Source organism: Eurosta solidaginis, chromosome 3 (genome assembly GCF_040869045.1).
Source record: "Eurosta solidaginis isolate ZX-2024a chromosome 3, ASM4086904v1, whole genome shotgun sequence".
Taxonomy (NCBI): Eukaryota; Metazoa; Arthropoda; class Insecta; order Diptera; family Tephritidae; genus Eurosta; species Eurosta solidaginis.
This window is the reverse complement of record NC_090321.1, coordinates 82,401,337-82,417,219: the sequence shown is the minus strand read 5'-3', so window position 1 is coordinate 82,417,219 and position 15,883 is coordinate 82,401,337. Positions and strand designations below refer to the sequence as shown.

Here is a 15,883-nt window from a genome sequence, read left to right as displayed (position 1 = left end):
GCTGGAACAACCACAGTTGAAGTAAATGCGAGCATTTTCGTCTATATACGGCTTTACGTACAAAAATTTACTCTCTTTAGAAATATAACAGGGCAATTTGGCGGAAAAACTGAAGTCAGACTGGCGGCAGCTTTTGCTAAACAACTTCTTGAAATTAAATATCGCAAAATTCCTATTTCTTTACTAACAGATTTGATTTCTTTCCTGCAAGTTTTTGAGAAATTATGAGATCACCTGAAGCTTTAATAGCTAACGTTTCTTCCAAATATTGAATCTATCTTTACAAACTGTAAAAATAGAAATTTCTTCTCATCGATTGATCCTTAAAAAAGGGCCCATAATATCATAATATTTATGGTTCGTTATTTCCATTCTCCACGCTTATGTAGTGGGACAAGGCTTCACAAAACTTTTACGAATGTCATTGAAGCAATTCATTTTATCGGAAAATTTCGAAAACAGAAAAGTTTAAAACTAAGGATTCCATTGATACCGATAGATTTGTCTTTACAATTTTAAATGCCTCAAATTTTCTATCCCTATTAATGAAGCTAAATGACGATCATTAGCTGCGAATCAAAGGATTGAAGCTTTATAGCTTCAGGGCTTCTGCAACTCAATTGTCAACCTCACCTACGCGAGGGGAATCCTGTTACAAATATGAATATATCATACAACAACAGTCATTAGCTGTAGCAGAAGTCAATCTTACCAACTGATGTTTTACCGATGGCCAGTTACGGGTAGCCTGCATATTTGTATAGAAACGTTGGGTAAAACCCACGGGCATAAGCTAGTTACATATAAAAAACGAAAACATTAAAAAGAAACGAAAAAAACTGCTTTTTTTTCCGCATTCGTGGCAAGGCAAATCCATACCAGGTGGTGGCAAAGCGAATGCAGCCAATTCGCCGTGGAGAAGAATGTCAAGTCAAAAGAGTCATTGATTTCGATTAACTGGCATATTGTAGTACAAGGATTTGTATAGAAAATAATCAAGAAGGAGCAATCAGCAATTGGGATAACAACACCTGGTACTGAATTCGCCTTCCTTCGTAGTGTTGTTCTATATAAAAACCAAAATAGTGTGAAACTCATCCCGAAGAATTATTGATCTAAAATTTGAATTTATATTATAATAACAAAACAAACAAAATTTGGATGACGTTCGTTATGAAAGGCGAATCATGCTACCACCAAATCACAGTGGCTGTTCACATCTGCAATACTCAATACAACGAGCAGCAGCGTTGACTCCAAGAAGTTCTAATATCACTCCGAAAATTATAAACTTGTACAATTACACCAAACTTTGCAAACATTGCACTATTTTGGTGCTAAATTTGAAAGTACACCAAAATTAGTTTTCATTCAACACCAAAAAGTGTTAACATTGCACTAAATTTTTTGTATGTAACAGAAGTGGAAATAGAACACTACACTGAAGGAACAATTAACTAAAATGAGAAAACATCTGTAATCTCTGCTGAGGCTGATTGACTTCGCCGCGGCTCGAAATATGGGCAACTGTAGTACCAGGTTCCAGCATAAAAAGATGCACTAAGCTACTTGGCTCTCTCCTGATCGAATATTACGAAACCAAATGTAATGATCGACGGCTGACATTGTTCCAGTATCCTGGATGTGCGCGCTCTAAGAGGCCAATATATCTACACAGACCAGTACCTTGTGGCAGCCACGATAGCTACATGCCTCTGTGCAGCAAAGAAAGTGCGCGCAGTAACACAAGGAAAGTTTGCCGTCGAAAATTTTCTCACGAAACCGGCAGCTGATATTAATCCACTCGGCTTTCGCACCTGCCGCAAAAACAACTGTTTCGATGAGAATTGTTGTGCTACCTCGAAAAAGAAGGGCACTGCCTATATGACGCGGTATATTGCAGCGGTATCCTGAGGAATAGGAGGAAGAGAGACGCCTGTTTAGAAGGAAATTACTTGTGGCAAAACGACGTGAGTGTGAGGGGCTTGAAATAAGAGCTGATGGGAGTAATTTCCGAAAATTCTCCGAAAAATTCGGCGTATGACGAAAGGTTTTAAGACAAGGGCAGATTTCGGCAGAAATGATAACGGCGACGTTAACTGACCTACAAACTGTGCTTAAGTTGTGGAGGGAGCACTTCCTCATTGCTAGCTAGCGAGGAAGAAAACGAACCTGATATCCCAATCGCCAATGACGGAACACGCCTTCCAGCATCCCACTTTGACGAAGTGAGAGTGACAATGTTCAGGAAAAAAACCACAAGGCGCCATGTAATGAAGCAATACCTGTCGATCTGTTCAAACACGGAGGTGAAGAGTTGATAAAGAGCATGCAACAAATACTATGCAAAATATATTCAAATGAGCGAATGGATTGAAATTAAGTGTACTCTGCCCAACCCATAACGCAAACAGCGTCTATTAGTAATCAGCCTGCTTAATTTCGCTTATAAGGTTCTATATAACGTACTGAGCGAGAGAAGTCCAAAGTCAACAAACTGATTGGATCTTAACAGTGCGGCTTAAGACCTGGTAAATATACTATCGAACAGGTCTTCACGATGCGCCGCATTCTGGAGAAGTCTCTCGATGAAAGAATCAAACTCCACATCTTTATATTGATTTCAAGGTAGCCTTTGAACGCGCAAAAAAGTCGCTTGTATGCTGTTTTGTCTAAATTTTTGTTCCAATCAAAGTTAATAGGCCTGAAAAATGACGTTGAGCAACACCATCAGCTCCTTAATGATTGGGAAAGACCCCTCAGAGCCAATCTAGGCTTCAGACAAGGCCCTCCCTTTCGTGCGATTTCTTTAGCATAATGCTGAAGAGGATAGTTCTAGCAACAGAACTATAACATGATGGTAAAATCTATTATAAGAGGAGCAAATACTGGCGTATGCTGATGATATTGATGTTATTGGCTTTAAGAAACACGCTCTCTGGATTAGATAAAGAAGCAAACAAGTGATTTTTGTGGTAAATAAAGACGAAGAACTTGCTCATCCAAGAAAGAAGGAAGGTGGTGGACATCCACTGAGTTGGTAGGGGAGGAGAAGGCTTGACCTCCCTTGGTGCTCCCAGTTGGCTTCAGTTAACGCAAAACAGGGATAGCTTATGTGGCTTGTTACGAAACGGCCAAAATCGCTTAGAGGGTTAAGTGCCAATTAATGAATAAACGATACTGAGCTTCATGAATACAAGAAGCTTCATTCAGAGACTATGTGGTAGGCATAATACCAGATAATTCTACCTGAAAATTCGGCATATAATGACAGTTTTCTGGTTCGTAGGTGTGCAACATCTTTTTTCTGTTAAATTCAAAAAGATTATTTATGTGTTGAAGAATGTTTTGCTAATAAATTTAAGTAAAAAAGTAAAATTTGTGTGTTGTCTTTTCAAATATATCTTTGAAGCCTTTCGTCTTTACAAACCTTGAGGCTTTCGTTATGACATTGTGTACCTCATATATTTCACTTCTTTATTGGGCTCTCAAATTAACTTTGTCAATCTACGTCAAAGGCAGCCTAATTAAAAAAATATAAATAAAAAAACGTTAAATAACGGCAAAATACAGCTGCAATTAAGGTTAATCGTACGTGCCGAATTAAGGGTGATAATATCAACAACAAAAAAATACCTACAACAGCAGCGCTTCCAGCAAAGTAAAACAACAAAAAAAATGAAAACAATTGTCACACAATTCAATGTCGAGCTGAGAATTCGCTGAGCGTGAATTTTTTTTTATTATTTTTTTTGTATTCTTGGATTTTATACAGAAATGAAAATGAATGTTGCACGGCTTTACAAGTTAATGTTGCAAACAAAACATTTCGTGGGCACACTTGAAACGACAGCTCATTCAGTAGACCGAAAAAAAAATATTACAATAATACCAAAGCCGACAGTTAACAACGTGTCGAAATAATGTCGATTGTTAACGATGTTGCCGTGCTCATCAAGGACTCTCGCTGTATGACAATTCGACGGCATTAATTTGCGCCAGGGAACATAACAGCAATCAGCAGTATATTTTTAATGATAGGCGGTAAATTACAAACATACATACGTATGTACACTAAAAAAAATCCTTATAACGAAGAAAATATCTATAAAAATTTCGCATTAGAGATCCTTCCAAAATCTGGAGAAATAATTTTTTTTTTTTATTTAAATTTAAAGAATAAAAAAATGCATAAAAACCGAGACGATTGTTAAAAAAAAAATTGAATTGTGTAACTGTGACGGACGTGGATTTCTAGTCGTGGTGCTCAACTTTTGAGTCGAGTGCTGTTATCCACTAAGTTATGTAAGCTACGTTTGAACTGGAGGTCCATGAGGACGTCCCATAGACTGAATGAGTTCGTAGTGTCACCACAAAATTGTTTAACGACCAAAATGAAAAACCCTATCAAAAACCAGGATCTACGTTATTAAATAACTCAGTCCTCTTGGCAAATACTAAATTCTTGGACCTATGCGACTTGTTGTTTGTAGATTTGACATCTTTTACAACCCCATAGGTGGAATCTTAGCCTGGCAAGCGTAGGGGAAGAGCACAAAACGTGCTCTATCATTCCCCCTCCAACCCACACTTTCTACTTCTGGTATCACCGACCATGCCTTATTTAAAAACATGGGACGTCAGAAGGCAGTGTCCAGCCAGAGTTCCCGTCATTTGTCTACTGTCCTCTCTTTTTAATGATTGGAATAACTTTTTTATTTTTTAACTTTGTTGTAAGACACCCAAACTTATTGTGAAAACACATTCTGAGGTCACCCTGGTCCACATTTTATCTATATCTCAGAAATTGGTTCTCATATGGAACTATAACTCACTTATAATCCACCTAAGTTCATTCGATCTTGCGTTATAAAGTTACCAACAGATTTTGGATTCGCTCTCATATCTGTGGTCACAAGCTATAACAGCTTAGGTTGTTGTTGTTGTTGTTGTTGTAGCAATGCTCGCCCCACCTAATAGCCGCGACCGATCACAAATTGTCATCAATATCCTCTAACGGGAGCCCAAGGAAACTTGCCGTTTCAACAGGGGTGGACCATAAGGAAAGGGGTGTTAGAGGCGTTGGTTCCACATTACAATTAAAGAGATGGTTGGTGTCATGTGGGGCCACATTGCAAGCAGGGCATACATTTTGTATGTCAGGGTTGATTCTGGATAGGTAAGAATTTAACCTGTTACAGTATCCAGAACGAAGTTGAGCAAGAGTGACACGCGTTTCCCTGGGGAGTATGCGTTCCTCTTCTGCGAGTTCTGGATATTTTTGTTCAAGTACTGGATTCACCGGGCAATTCCCGACATAAAGGTCCGACGCCTGTCTATGGAGTTCACCAAGGACCTGCTTGTGTTTTTCCGCTTCATACGGCTGGGTTCTCAGGTGCCGTATTTCCTCAAAATGCTTACGGAGATGACTCCTTAGGCCCCTAGGCTGTGCTGGTTCGTCAATCAGATGTCTGTTGGGATGCCCAGGTTTCTGGGTATTCAACAGAAACTGTTTGGTCAGCATCTCATTTCTCTCCCTGATGGGGAGTATTCTCGCCTCATTATGTAGATGGTGTTCTGGGGACATAAGAAGACAGCCCGTGGCGATTCTGAGAGCAGTATTTTGGCAGGACTGTAGTTTCTTCCAGTGGGTGGTTTTTAGGCTTGGCGACCATATGGGTGACGCGTAGCACGTAATCGGCTGGCTAATTGCTTTGTATGTGGTCAAGAGCGTTTCTTTATCTTTTCCCCAGGTACTGCCAGCAAGGGATTTGAGGATTTTATTACGGCTCTGAATTCTTGGAACAATTGCGGTTGCGTGCGCACCAAAATGTAGATCCTGATCAAACGTCACACCCAAGATTTTGGGGTGTGGGACAGTCGGTAGCGTAGTGCCATCGACGTGGATGTTCAATATGGTCGACATTTGGGGCGTCCATGTTGTAAATAAGGTCGCGGAAGATTTAGTCGGTGACAATGCCAGGTTTCGCGAGGCGAAAAAACTGGAGAGATCAGGGAGATAGCCGTTTATTTTATTGCATAGCTCATCGATCTTAGGGCCTGGGCCTGTGGCCATTATTGTGCAGTCATCGGCGTAGGAAACGATTGTGACTCCTTCCGGTGGTGAAGGTAGCTTAGATATGTAGAAATTAAACAAAAGCGGGGATAGGACACCACCCTGTGGCACCCCTTGTTTAATTCTCCTTTGTTTTGATGTTTCGTTTCTGAATTGCACCGATGCCTGCCGACCACCCAGATAATTTGCGGTCCACCTTTTAAGACATGGGGGAAGGGTAGACCCTTCCAGGTCTTGCAGTAACGAGCCATGGTTGACCGTATCAAAAGCTTTTGACAGGTCTAACACTACGTGTACTGTTCTATGGTGGGAATATTGATTCAAACCACAATTTATCTGGGTGCTAATGACATTTAGCGCGGAGGTAGTGCTATGGAGTTTTCTGAAGCCATGCTGATGAGGGGCTAGCTGCAAATGTGCTTGGAAATAAATGGCTTCAAGCGTCTTTGCCACTGGCGATAGGAGAGATATCGGACGATATGACTCACCTACGTTAGCTGGTTTCCCAGGCTTTAGTAGCGGGACCACCTTGGCCATTTTCCACTTCTCGGGTATGACAAAGGTGGAAAGAGACAGGTTGAAGACATGCGCTAAATATTTGAAACCCTCTTTCCCTAGGTTTTTAAGCATCGGCATGGCTATGCCGTCTGGGCCCACTGCTTTGGATGGTTTAGCGCGACCAATGGCGTCCTCAACCTCTCTAGTGGTGATGGTAATTGGTGACGCGCTGAGTTTGTGTTTATGTGCGTGTCTATTGGCTCTCCGTCTATCTTTGTCGACCGTAGGATGCATTATATATTGTCGGCAGAAAGCGCTCGCGCATTTTTTTGCATCCGACAGCACCTTATCGCCAAAGGCGATGGAAACTTTGTCTTTGTGCTTAGTCGGATTCGATAGGGACTTTACGGTGGACCAAAGTTTACCTACACCGGTAGAGAGGTTACAACCTCTTAGGTGCTCTTCCCATTTCGCCCGCTTGTGTTCGTCCACAAGCAATCTGATGCGTTGGTTTATATCCCTTATTTGGGGGTCGCCTGGATCAAGCTGTCTTATAAGGTCGCGTTCCCTCGCTAAGCTCGCGGCCTCCGCCGGGAAGTGGGGCCGGATTTCGGGAATTCTCCCGGCGGGAATGAAATGTGCCGAGGCGGATTCAATGACCTTACGGAAGGCACGCTCCCCTTGGCGGGCATCAGTCGGGATAGGGAGGGCAGCAAAGCTGCTGTCTGTTGCAGATTTATATTCTTCCCACTTTCCTTTTTTGAAGTTTATGAAAGTGCGTTTTTCGGTGACGATGAAGTCGGCGGTACGCTCGAACGAAATAAGTATGGGCAGGTGGTCGGATGCCAATGTTACCATCGGCTGCCAGTTGACGCAGTTTACGAGTTCTGCGCTCACGATTGAGATATCTGGCGAGCTATGACAGCTTCCTACCATACATGTGGGGGCGTTTACTGTGCAGAACGTCGTTTCGTCTATTTGATCCGCCAACATCTCACCCCTACTGTCCGCCCGCAAGTTTGAATGCCATAGGTCGTGATGGGCATTGAAATCGCCTAAGATAATGCGATTGTTGCCAGTGAGTAAGGCCTCGATATTAGGGCGGTATCCACTGGGGCAACAGGTGACAGGAGGGATGTAGATGTTGATGATTTCTAGATTTGCATCGCCTGACCGGACAGATAGGCCTTGACGTTCTAAGACATTGTCACTGCGGTCGATGCCAGGATCAAATATATGATATTGCACAGAGTGGTGTATAATAAACGCGAGGCCGCCTCCATTTCCGCTCTCGCGGTCTTTCCTGTGGACATTATATCCAGAGCAGGTCTGCAATGCAGATCTTGCTGTGAGTTTAGTCTCTTGAATCGCAGCAATGCGGATGTTGTTCCGCTTCATGAACTCGACTATCTCCGTAATCTTCCCAGTTAGCCCATTACAGTTGAACTGCAGAATTCTGAAGTGCATGAGGGGTGACGCCGCCACTCTAGGGGTAAGTGAGGGGTGACTACGCCTAGGTTGTGGAAGGCCAGGACGCAATTGCTGTTGTGGCCTTGGGACTGGGCGCCCTTGGGCAAGCATTGGGGTACCCGGATGATCTGGGTTTGCGACCTGGCAACATGGCGCGATGAAACCCGTCGAGGGGTTGCCGTCGCGGAGACCAGAACATCTAGGAAAGTGGCACCACCCAAGGCAGGAGCTGCATTGAGCGGATGTTGCAAACCTATATATTCTGTGCTGGCAGACGGTGCAAACGGAGGCAGGGACTAAGAGTCTGTTTCCCTGACCTGCACGATTGCTGCCAGAAAAGAGGGGGGGGGGGGGGGGGGAGAAGACGGGGGCAGTGGCTGATGCTCAGCATTGCTACCAGCTCTACTACGAAGGTAGTAGTTATGAGTGGTATCGGCTGTTTGAGTTGTTGGCGCCGTGGGGCGCGAGCAGCAGCGGGTACTTGTTGTGGCTTGCTGAGCAGCGAAGCTGCTGGAAGGTAGTGGGGATACGCTTAGGCGTAGACTACGGGACGCCCTTGGGCGTGAGCAGCAAGGAGCCACAAAAGATTTATAAAAGTTACGTGGACGTCGGGTTTTGGGATCAAGCCCAGAACAACCTGTCCGATGTAACCATCCCTTGCACGAGACACACTGAACAGAGTATGACCGTCCTAAAAAGATTCTTTTCTGGCAAATGCAGCAAAACCATTTCTCAGGACCGGGGTCAGGAGACGGACCCGGATTGGGTTCGATACCTTCCCGGAGTAAGAGAATATGTAGCAGTCCTGCTGCAAGGAGCTGCTGGGAGGATGACAATTTGTGGGAGGGACGAAACAAATTAAATGGGGTCACACTGAAATGACAGTCCTTGGTCGGGAAAAATCCCGAGTCGCTCCGGTACATAGAACCGACTGCCTTGGGAAGCGAACAGCTTAAGTCAACTCGAGGAGTTGGCAAAGCACAAGGCTTACTACATTTTTGTAAAACTTTTTGGTTCTCATTTTTTTTTTTTTTCTATAAGTATTAAACAATGCTTATTACTTAAGTTGTCATACGCATGGCGAAACTATAAAAGGTGCCAGCAAAGGCCAGCTGTTATGTACTTTTTATACTCAGTTGAGCAGAGCTCACAGAGTATATTAACTTTGATTGGATAACGGTTGGTTGTACAGGTATAAAGGATTCGAGATAGATATATACTTCCATATATCAAAATCATCAGTATCGAAAAAAAATTTGATTGAGCCATGTCCGTCCGTCCGTCCGTCCGTCCGTCCGTCCGTTAACACGATAAGTTGAGTAAATTTTGAGGTATCTTGACGAAATTTGGTATGTAGGTTCCTGGGCACTCATCTCAGATCGCTATTTAAAATGAAAGATATCGGACTATAACCACGCCCACTTTTTCGATATCGAATATTTCGAAAAATCGAGAAAGTGCGATAATTCATTACCAAAGACGGATAAAGCGATGAAACTTGGTAGGTGGGGTGAGCTTATGACGCAAAATTGAAAATAAGTAAAATTTTGAACAATGGGCGTGGCACCGCCCATTTTTAAAAGAAGGTAATTTAGAAGTTTTGCAAGCTGTAATTTGGCAGTCGTTGAAGATATCATGATGAAATTTGGCAGAAACGTTACTTGTATTACTATATGTATGCTTAATAAAAATTAGCAAAATCGGAGAACGACCACGCCCACATAAAAAAAAAATTTTTTTAAGTGAAATTTTTACAAAAAATTTAATATCTTTACAGTATATAAGTAAATTATGTCAACATTCAACTCCAGTAATGATATGGTGCAACAAAATACAAAAACAAAAGAAATTTTCAAAATGGGCGTGGCTTCGCCCTTTTTCATTTAATTTGTCTAGGATACTTTTAATGCCATAAGTCAAACAAAAATTTACCAATCCTTTTGAAATTTGGTAGGGGCATAGATTTTATGACGCTTACTGTTTTCTGTGAAAATGTGCGAAATCGGTTGAAACCACGCCCAGTTTTTATACATAGTCGTCCGTCTGTCCTTCCGCATGGCCATTAACACGATAACTAGAGCAAAAATCGCATATATAGAGGGGTATAAAAGCCTCTTCTTTTTGTCTTACTAAAGGTATATTATTTAAAGCGTAATCCTCAATGCAATCTCAACGAATAAAATTTTCCATATCCAGAAAATTAATACATTTATCCTTTTCGATTTAAAGGAGCAACTCCCGATATTTATTCGTGTACATAAAGAGCACTATTTCTACTTTGCTTTAGTTGTTTTTGTTAATGTAGTGCATCGCGCCTTGCAATAGGTGCAATCCCGCACTAATTGGCATCAATATCATCTAACGAAAATCCGAGGAAACCTGCTTGCTTCCAACAGGGTTGGGTCAATGAGATAAGAGTGTTGAAGGCGTTATTATTATTATTATTATTAATAGGTCTGGAAGCACTGCGACCTTTGTGCAGATCTATTGTGCAAGACCTTTCAGCCTAATTTTGTATCTGGAGGCTTTTGATGTATCTAGGTACTTCTTCAGGCTTTTTACTTCATATCACATAGGGATTAAGAGTTCCATCACATAGATGGGATAGTCTATGCCTAACTGGAGCGACGCATTCGCAGAGAATGTGAACCGGCGTTTCATCATCCAGCTCACAGAAACGACAAATTTGGGTATCGGATAGATTTAATTTACTTAGGTGATATCGTAGACCGCAGTGTCCGGTGTAGTACCCACTAAGAGTTCTTAGGTCCTCCCTGCTTAGGTTAGGTGCTGAAGGCGTTGGTTCCACATTGCAATTGAAAAGATGGTTGGTGTCATGCGGGGACTCGTTACAAGCAGGATATAGTTTGGGTATTCCGGGGTTGGTTTTTTTATAAGAAGCAAGAGGTTAACCTATTTCAGTATCCAGATCAGAGTTGAGCTAAAGTGATACGCGTCTCCCTGGGGAGGTTGCTGTCGTCAACTGCTAGATCCGAGTATTTGTCTTCAAGAACGGGGTTCACCGGGAAATTATTGGGATAGTCGTCCGACGGCTTGATGTGGATGTCTCTGAGAGCTGTTCATACTCCTCCTCTTCATACGGCTGAATTCTTAAGTTACTTTATAGTTAGCTTGCGGAGATGCCTTCCTTAGTTCCTGGGAGGCGGGGCTTCTTCAATTAGATGTCTGCTGGGATGCCAGGTTTCTGGTTTCTCAGCAGAAATTGTTTGGTCAGCATTTAATTTCTCTCCCTTATAGGGAGAATTCTCGCCTTAATGTGTAAGTAATGTTCTGGAGACATAAGAAAACAACTCGCGGCATTTCTGATCGCGGTGTTTGGACAGACCTGCAGTTTCCTCCAGTTTGTTTTCTTAGGATCGTCGGCCATTTATTATAAGCGACCATTGGCCTTTCTCTCTCTTTTCCCCAAGTCCTGCCGGCAAGGGGCTTGAAGATTTTAATACAGCTCTGAACAGATTTCGCGAGGTACTGAAAGTACTAGGGAGAAAGTCGTTAATTTTATAGAAAAGCTCAAAAATGGATGGGCCGGGACCTGTTGCGATTATCCTGCAGCCATCGGCGTAGAACACAATGGTAACGCCGTCTGGTGAAGAAGGGAGCTTCGCTGTGTAAAAGTCAAACAAAAGTGGGGATAGGACACTACCCTGTGTTAACTATTATTTCTCTAAATTCATTGATGCCTGCCAGCCACATAGATAATTCGCAGTCCACCTTTTTAGACTAGGAGAATGGCTGGACCATCCAGAAAGCGCTCCTGAATTTTTACGCATCTAATGGACTTTACCGCTAATTGCGATGCATATTTTTTCAATGTGCTTAGTCGGATTTAAGAAGGACTTTACGGCTGACCAATATTTACCTAGACCGGCAAAGGAGTTACAGTTCGTTAGTCGACGGTGAGAGTAAAATCATACTCGCCGAAGAACTCGTTGTTAACATAAAAGTAGGTTCAGTGTAAGGATATAATATAACTTTTGTGGCAAGAGCACAGTTGTGAATTACGCTTCATTTTACTTCCTACATTTATATTACGTGCTACTGCTTTGACCAAACAGAACTCATTTGAGTGTCTAATTCAAGAAAAGTCAAACTAATTCGAGTTCACTTTTTCTTATTTTACCTCACATTAGTTTGTAGACCTCCCAAAGTGTATTAAATTAGTTACACTCTGTGTAAACAGTATAATAATTAATATTACTCAATTTCAGAGTATGAAAAATATATTCCACAAGGAATATCACTGACTTCGAACAAACACAGAAAAATTATGTTTAATTTTCAACAAAGTTGACTGCCAAAATCCGCAAATGAATGTGCAATACTCGCACACCCCGACACATAGCTCATACATATGAACTTGCATATACACATACAGGTGTACATATGTACTATGTGCTATAAGAGCATCATAAATACAAACACAAAAACATTTCGACCAGCAGGAATTGGCACGATCTCAGGTACGTCAAGTGTGCGTGCTTGTGAAGAATGCTGGTTGGAGTAAGGAAAAAAGCAAATAAATCATGGTCACCAGACATTTCTCATACTCTTTACATAATTCTTTCACATTTTTCTGCCATTCATACTTCTCAATGTCTCGCACAGCATTGCGCAACTCAACTCTGCTAAAGCGTTCTAAGGTAACTTTATGCATATGTAAAGGGAGGTTCGTTTAGTGGTTTTTATTAACAACTTAAGATTTCTGGATAAATCGAATCTTGCCAACACTTTTCTCAAGAAGAAATTTCTCATTACTTATGGTCGGCTGATATTTTAAGGAATTGGTAGCGTAACACTCGTGGCTTACGGGTTTCCTAAAAGTGAAGTAATCGCAACTGTTTTAGACGTTCCCGGAATCGCTAAAAATATAGTTGCAATGCACTGGCTACTCTACGAATATGATGACTCGCATTTTGCACTTTTATTATGGTTGTAGCCTAAAAAACGCATCCACATGTTGCAGCTGTGGACAGCCCCTCTCCGATTATTAATCCGGTACGCCTATTTCTAGAACTTGTCCGACTGCCTAGCGAACGATTTTTTTGTCAACCTTTAGATCATTTTTTTTTCTGGAGTTTAGTTGCCTCTTACGACAGGCACACCTTCCGCGGAAATATTCCAAGCCCTGAAGCCGCTGGGAATGTGCCTTGCATTGTCAATATCGGTATTTGCTTCACGTTAGGTGGTACTCTTTTGAATAACATATAAATAAGCTAGGCGAGTCGACCTGAAAGTAAAAAAAAAAGGTAAGGCGTGATAACCTCCGAAGAGATTTTAGGCCGAGCTTCTCTCCAATTTTCGTCGTACTCATTTTAATTTTTCCTACAAATTGGCGGGACGCGACCTACTTGTTTTATGCCGACTCCGAACGGCATCTGAAAGGCTGATGAGTTTTTCACTGAGAGCTTTTCATGGCAGAAATACACTCGGAGTGATTGCCAAACACGGCCGAGGGGCGACCCCACAATTTTCTTCTAATTGCAAAACCTTGTTTCTAAAATTTTGATGTTGCTTTGTCCGCCGCGTCATTTCAAACGCTATTCCAACAACTGTAGAGTTTGTTGCGCAAAATATCGGTTATTTTAGGGGCTCTGTGGAAAATGGCACAATCAAAGTGAAACTAAAGATCAGCATATCCCTTAAATACCTATTTTGGTCAGCATTCCACAACACCCGCGACGAGAGTTTGTGCTCATTTCTTCAATAGTCAAGTCTAAGTATTAGAATGACCTGGATTCTCCTTCCGTCAAAGGAGTTTAATTTCGACAGCAATTATGGAGGAGTACATTTCCCTGTACAAAGAAAATTTGAATTATGCGTGTCGAGGTTAAAATATAGGTCGGGGATTCAATATTTTCGGATCTCAAAGGGTCTCTGTGTTAAATATGCCTGCACAAAAGTAGCAGAATTAAATCTCAACAGACCCAAACGCTTTGACAGAACTTTTAGCATTTTTGTCTCGAAGTAGGTTTGGTTACATTAAACTGGTTGGACAATAAATATATTACGTAGACCAAACGTGTCCGTTGTGTTACCAGATTTTTTTTTGCCAACCAACCCGGATAGCCTAATTGAGTACCAGGTGTTTCCCGTGCTCTTGGAAAATATTAGAAGTCTTCCTGGGCCCAGCTTAATAATAATATTAAGACTTGAAATTTTGCATACCCTCGCTTCAATATGAGATCTTCCTCATTGATTAATGATACGTAGCTCATATTTCCTTTTTGATTTCCCCCCAAACTAAGTGAGATGTCAACCCTCATATGCAAACTCATCACCCTTTTATTACCCATTTTTCCCCCTGGCTATCAAATATATATATTTTCGCGACGAACTTATGTTACTTGCGTCACAACTACTTAAATGCCTGAAAGACTGACAGCTTGTGGGATATTCTTATTTATCTACTGTCACTCGAAACAGCAACGTATACAGTGAATTTGGAAACATCGAAGTACACCTGTTTCGGATGATCTGTCATTTTTGTAGCCTTGAGTCAACACTTTATCTCCACTGGGGCTTCAAGATCTTTCACATGTAGCCTTTTCGCTCTGTGTTGTATGGCACAATAATACAGTCGTGGCATGGTGGTATAATTATACTTCCTTGTAGCTGTACTTGAAAGATGATGCGTGAGTTTGGGAAACACCTGCACCCAAGCTGCAGTTCATTTTGTACCCGTAAGTGCAATCGTTGTCGTCTGACCAATCCGTTCTCCAGAGAAGGTTAACCTTTAAACTCCGTAAAGGAACTACGGTTACTTCATTCTATTGTGGCTCCAGAAGTATCTCTTTCAGACCAAAAAACCACAGTAGCGGGGAGAGAAACTGACTCTAGGGTGTTTCTCTTCTTACGTTACGGGTCATTGTGACCGAGCCCATATTTGGTCATATTAGTCTGTTTTAAGATTTGATTGAGTTCAAATGTAGGTGTGGTTGTCGACTCCGGCCCCTTGGAGGGCTTTGACAATGGCTATGTTGTTAAAAGCCCCTTCTATGTTAAGGAGGGCAGCTCGGGCGTAGTGTTTTAAAGTGATGCTAGGATATCGTATCATAACGAAGACCTTGGCAAAACTTTGTGTAGCCGCCTTGACTTTAACAATGAACTAAATTAGCGTTTGCCCTCTGTAAGAAAGCAATATATGGGATATCCTGTATGTATAAACATATGTACACATCCGAAATATGAATGCTTGTCTATCAGACGGTCTTTCCTACACTTTTTCACCTGAGGATATTTGTCTACAAAAACGGCAATACTGAAAAAATTCTCATCCGTGTATATATGAAATGCATGCCTGTCTGTATGTACGTATGTAAAATGTTTATATGCCAGTATATATATGTGTTTGTTTGTTCAGGATCTAGTAGTACTATGTAACCATATCATCACTTACAATTCAAGTCGAGTGTGACAGTGCTAGTAATTGGAGTAGTCAGATTGTTGTTGGACGCCTGACAGGTAAGTTGCATGTGTAGATTTTCACGTGACAGTTTGCCAAGCGTTAGAATATTGCCAACACGTCGATCTGACAGCGGGTGAAATGATTGGTCGATCTCTTTGTTTCCATGCCACCATGTAACTTTTGGTTGCGGTCGTCCTGTAAATATACAAACAAGAAAAAAATTAAGAGAACTCGATAAGTAAGTGAAGAAGAGTGAGCCAGAAAAGCACTTGAAAAGAAAAATAAACATAAGTAGAGAAATAATACAAACAGAAAGCACATGAAAGAACAATGCATGAAAATAGTAGAGTGGGATAAAGTCAAACGATTATGCGGGTGTTGGATAGCCATGTGTGTTTAAAACACAGTGAGTA

At 41.6% G+C, this 15,883-nt stretch overlaps 1 protein-coding gene across 1 annotated transcript in view; it reads right to left on the bottom strand.

Moving 5' to 3' along the window:
- Window positions 1-15,883, bottom strand: part of side-VIII (sidestep VIII) — a 930,757-nt gene that overhangs the window by 304,439 nt on the left and 610,435 nt on the right. The window contains 1 exon segment of the mRNA XM_067772586.1: window positions 15,462-15,665. Coding sequence (XP_067628687.1) covers window positions 15,462-15,665 — 204 coding nt within the window.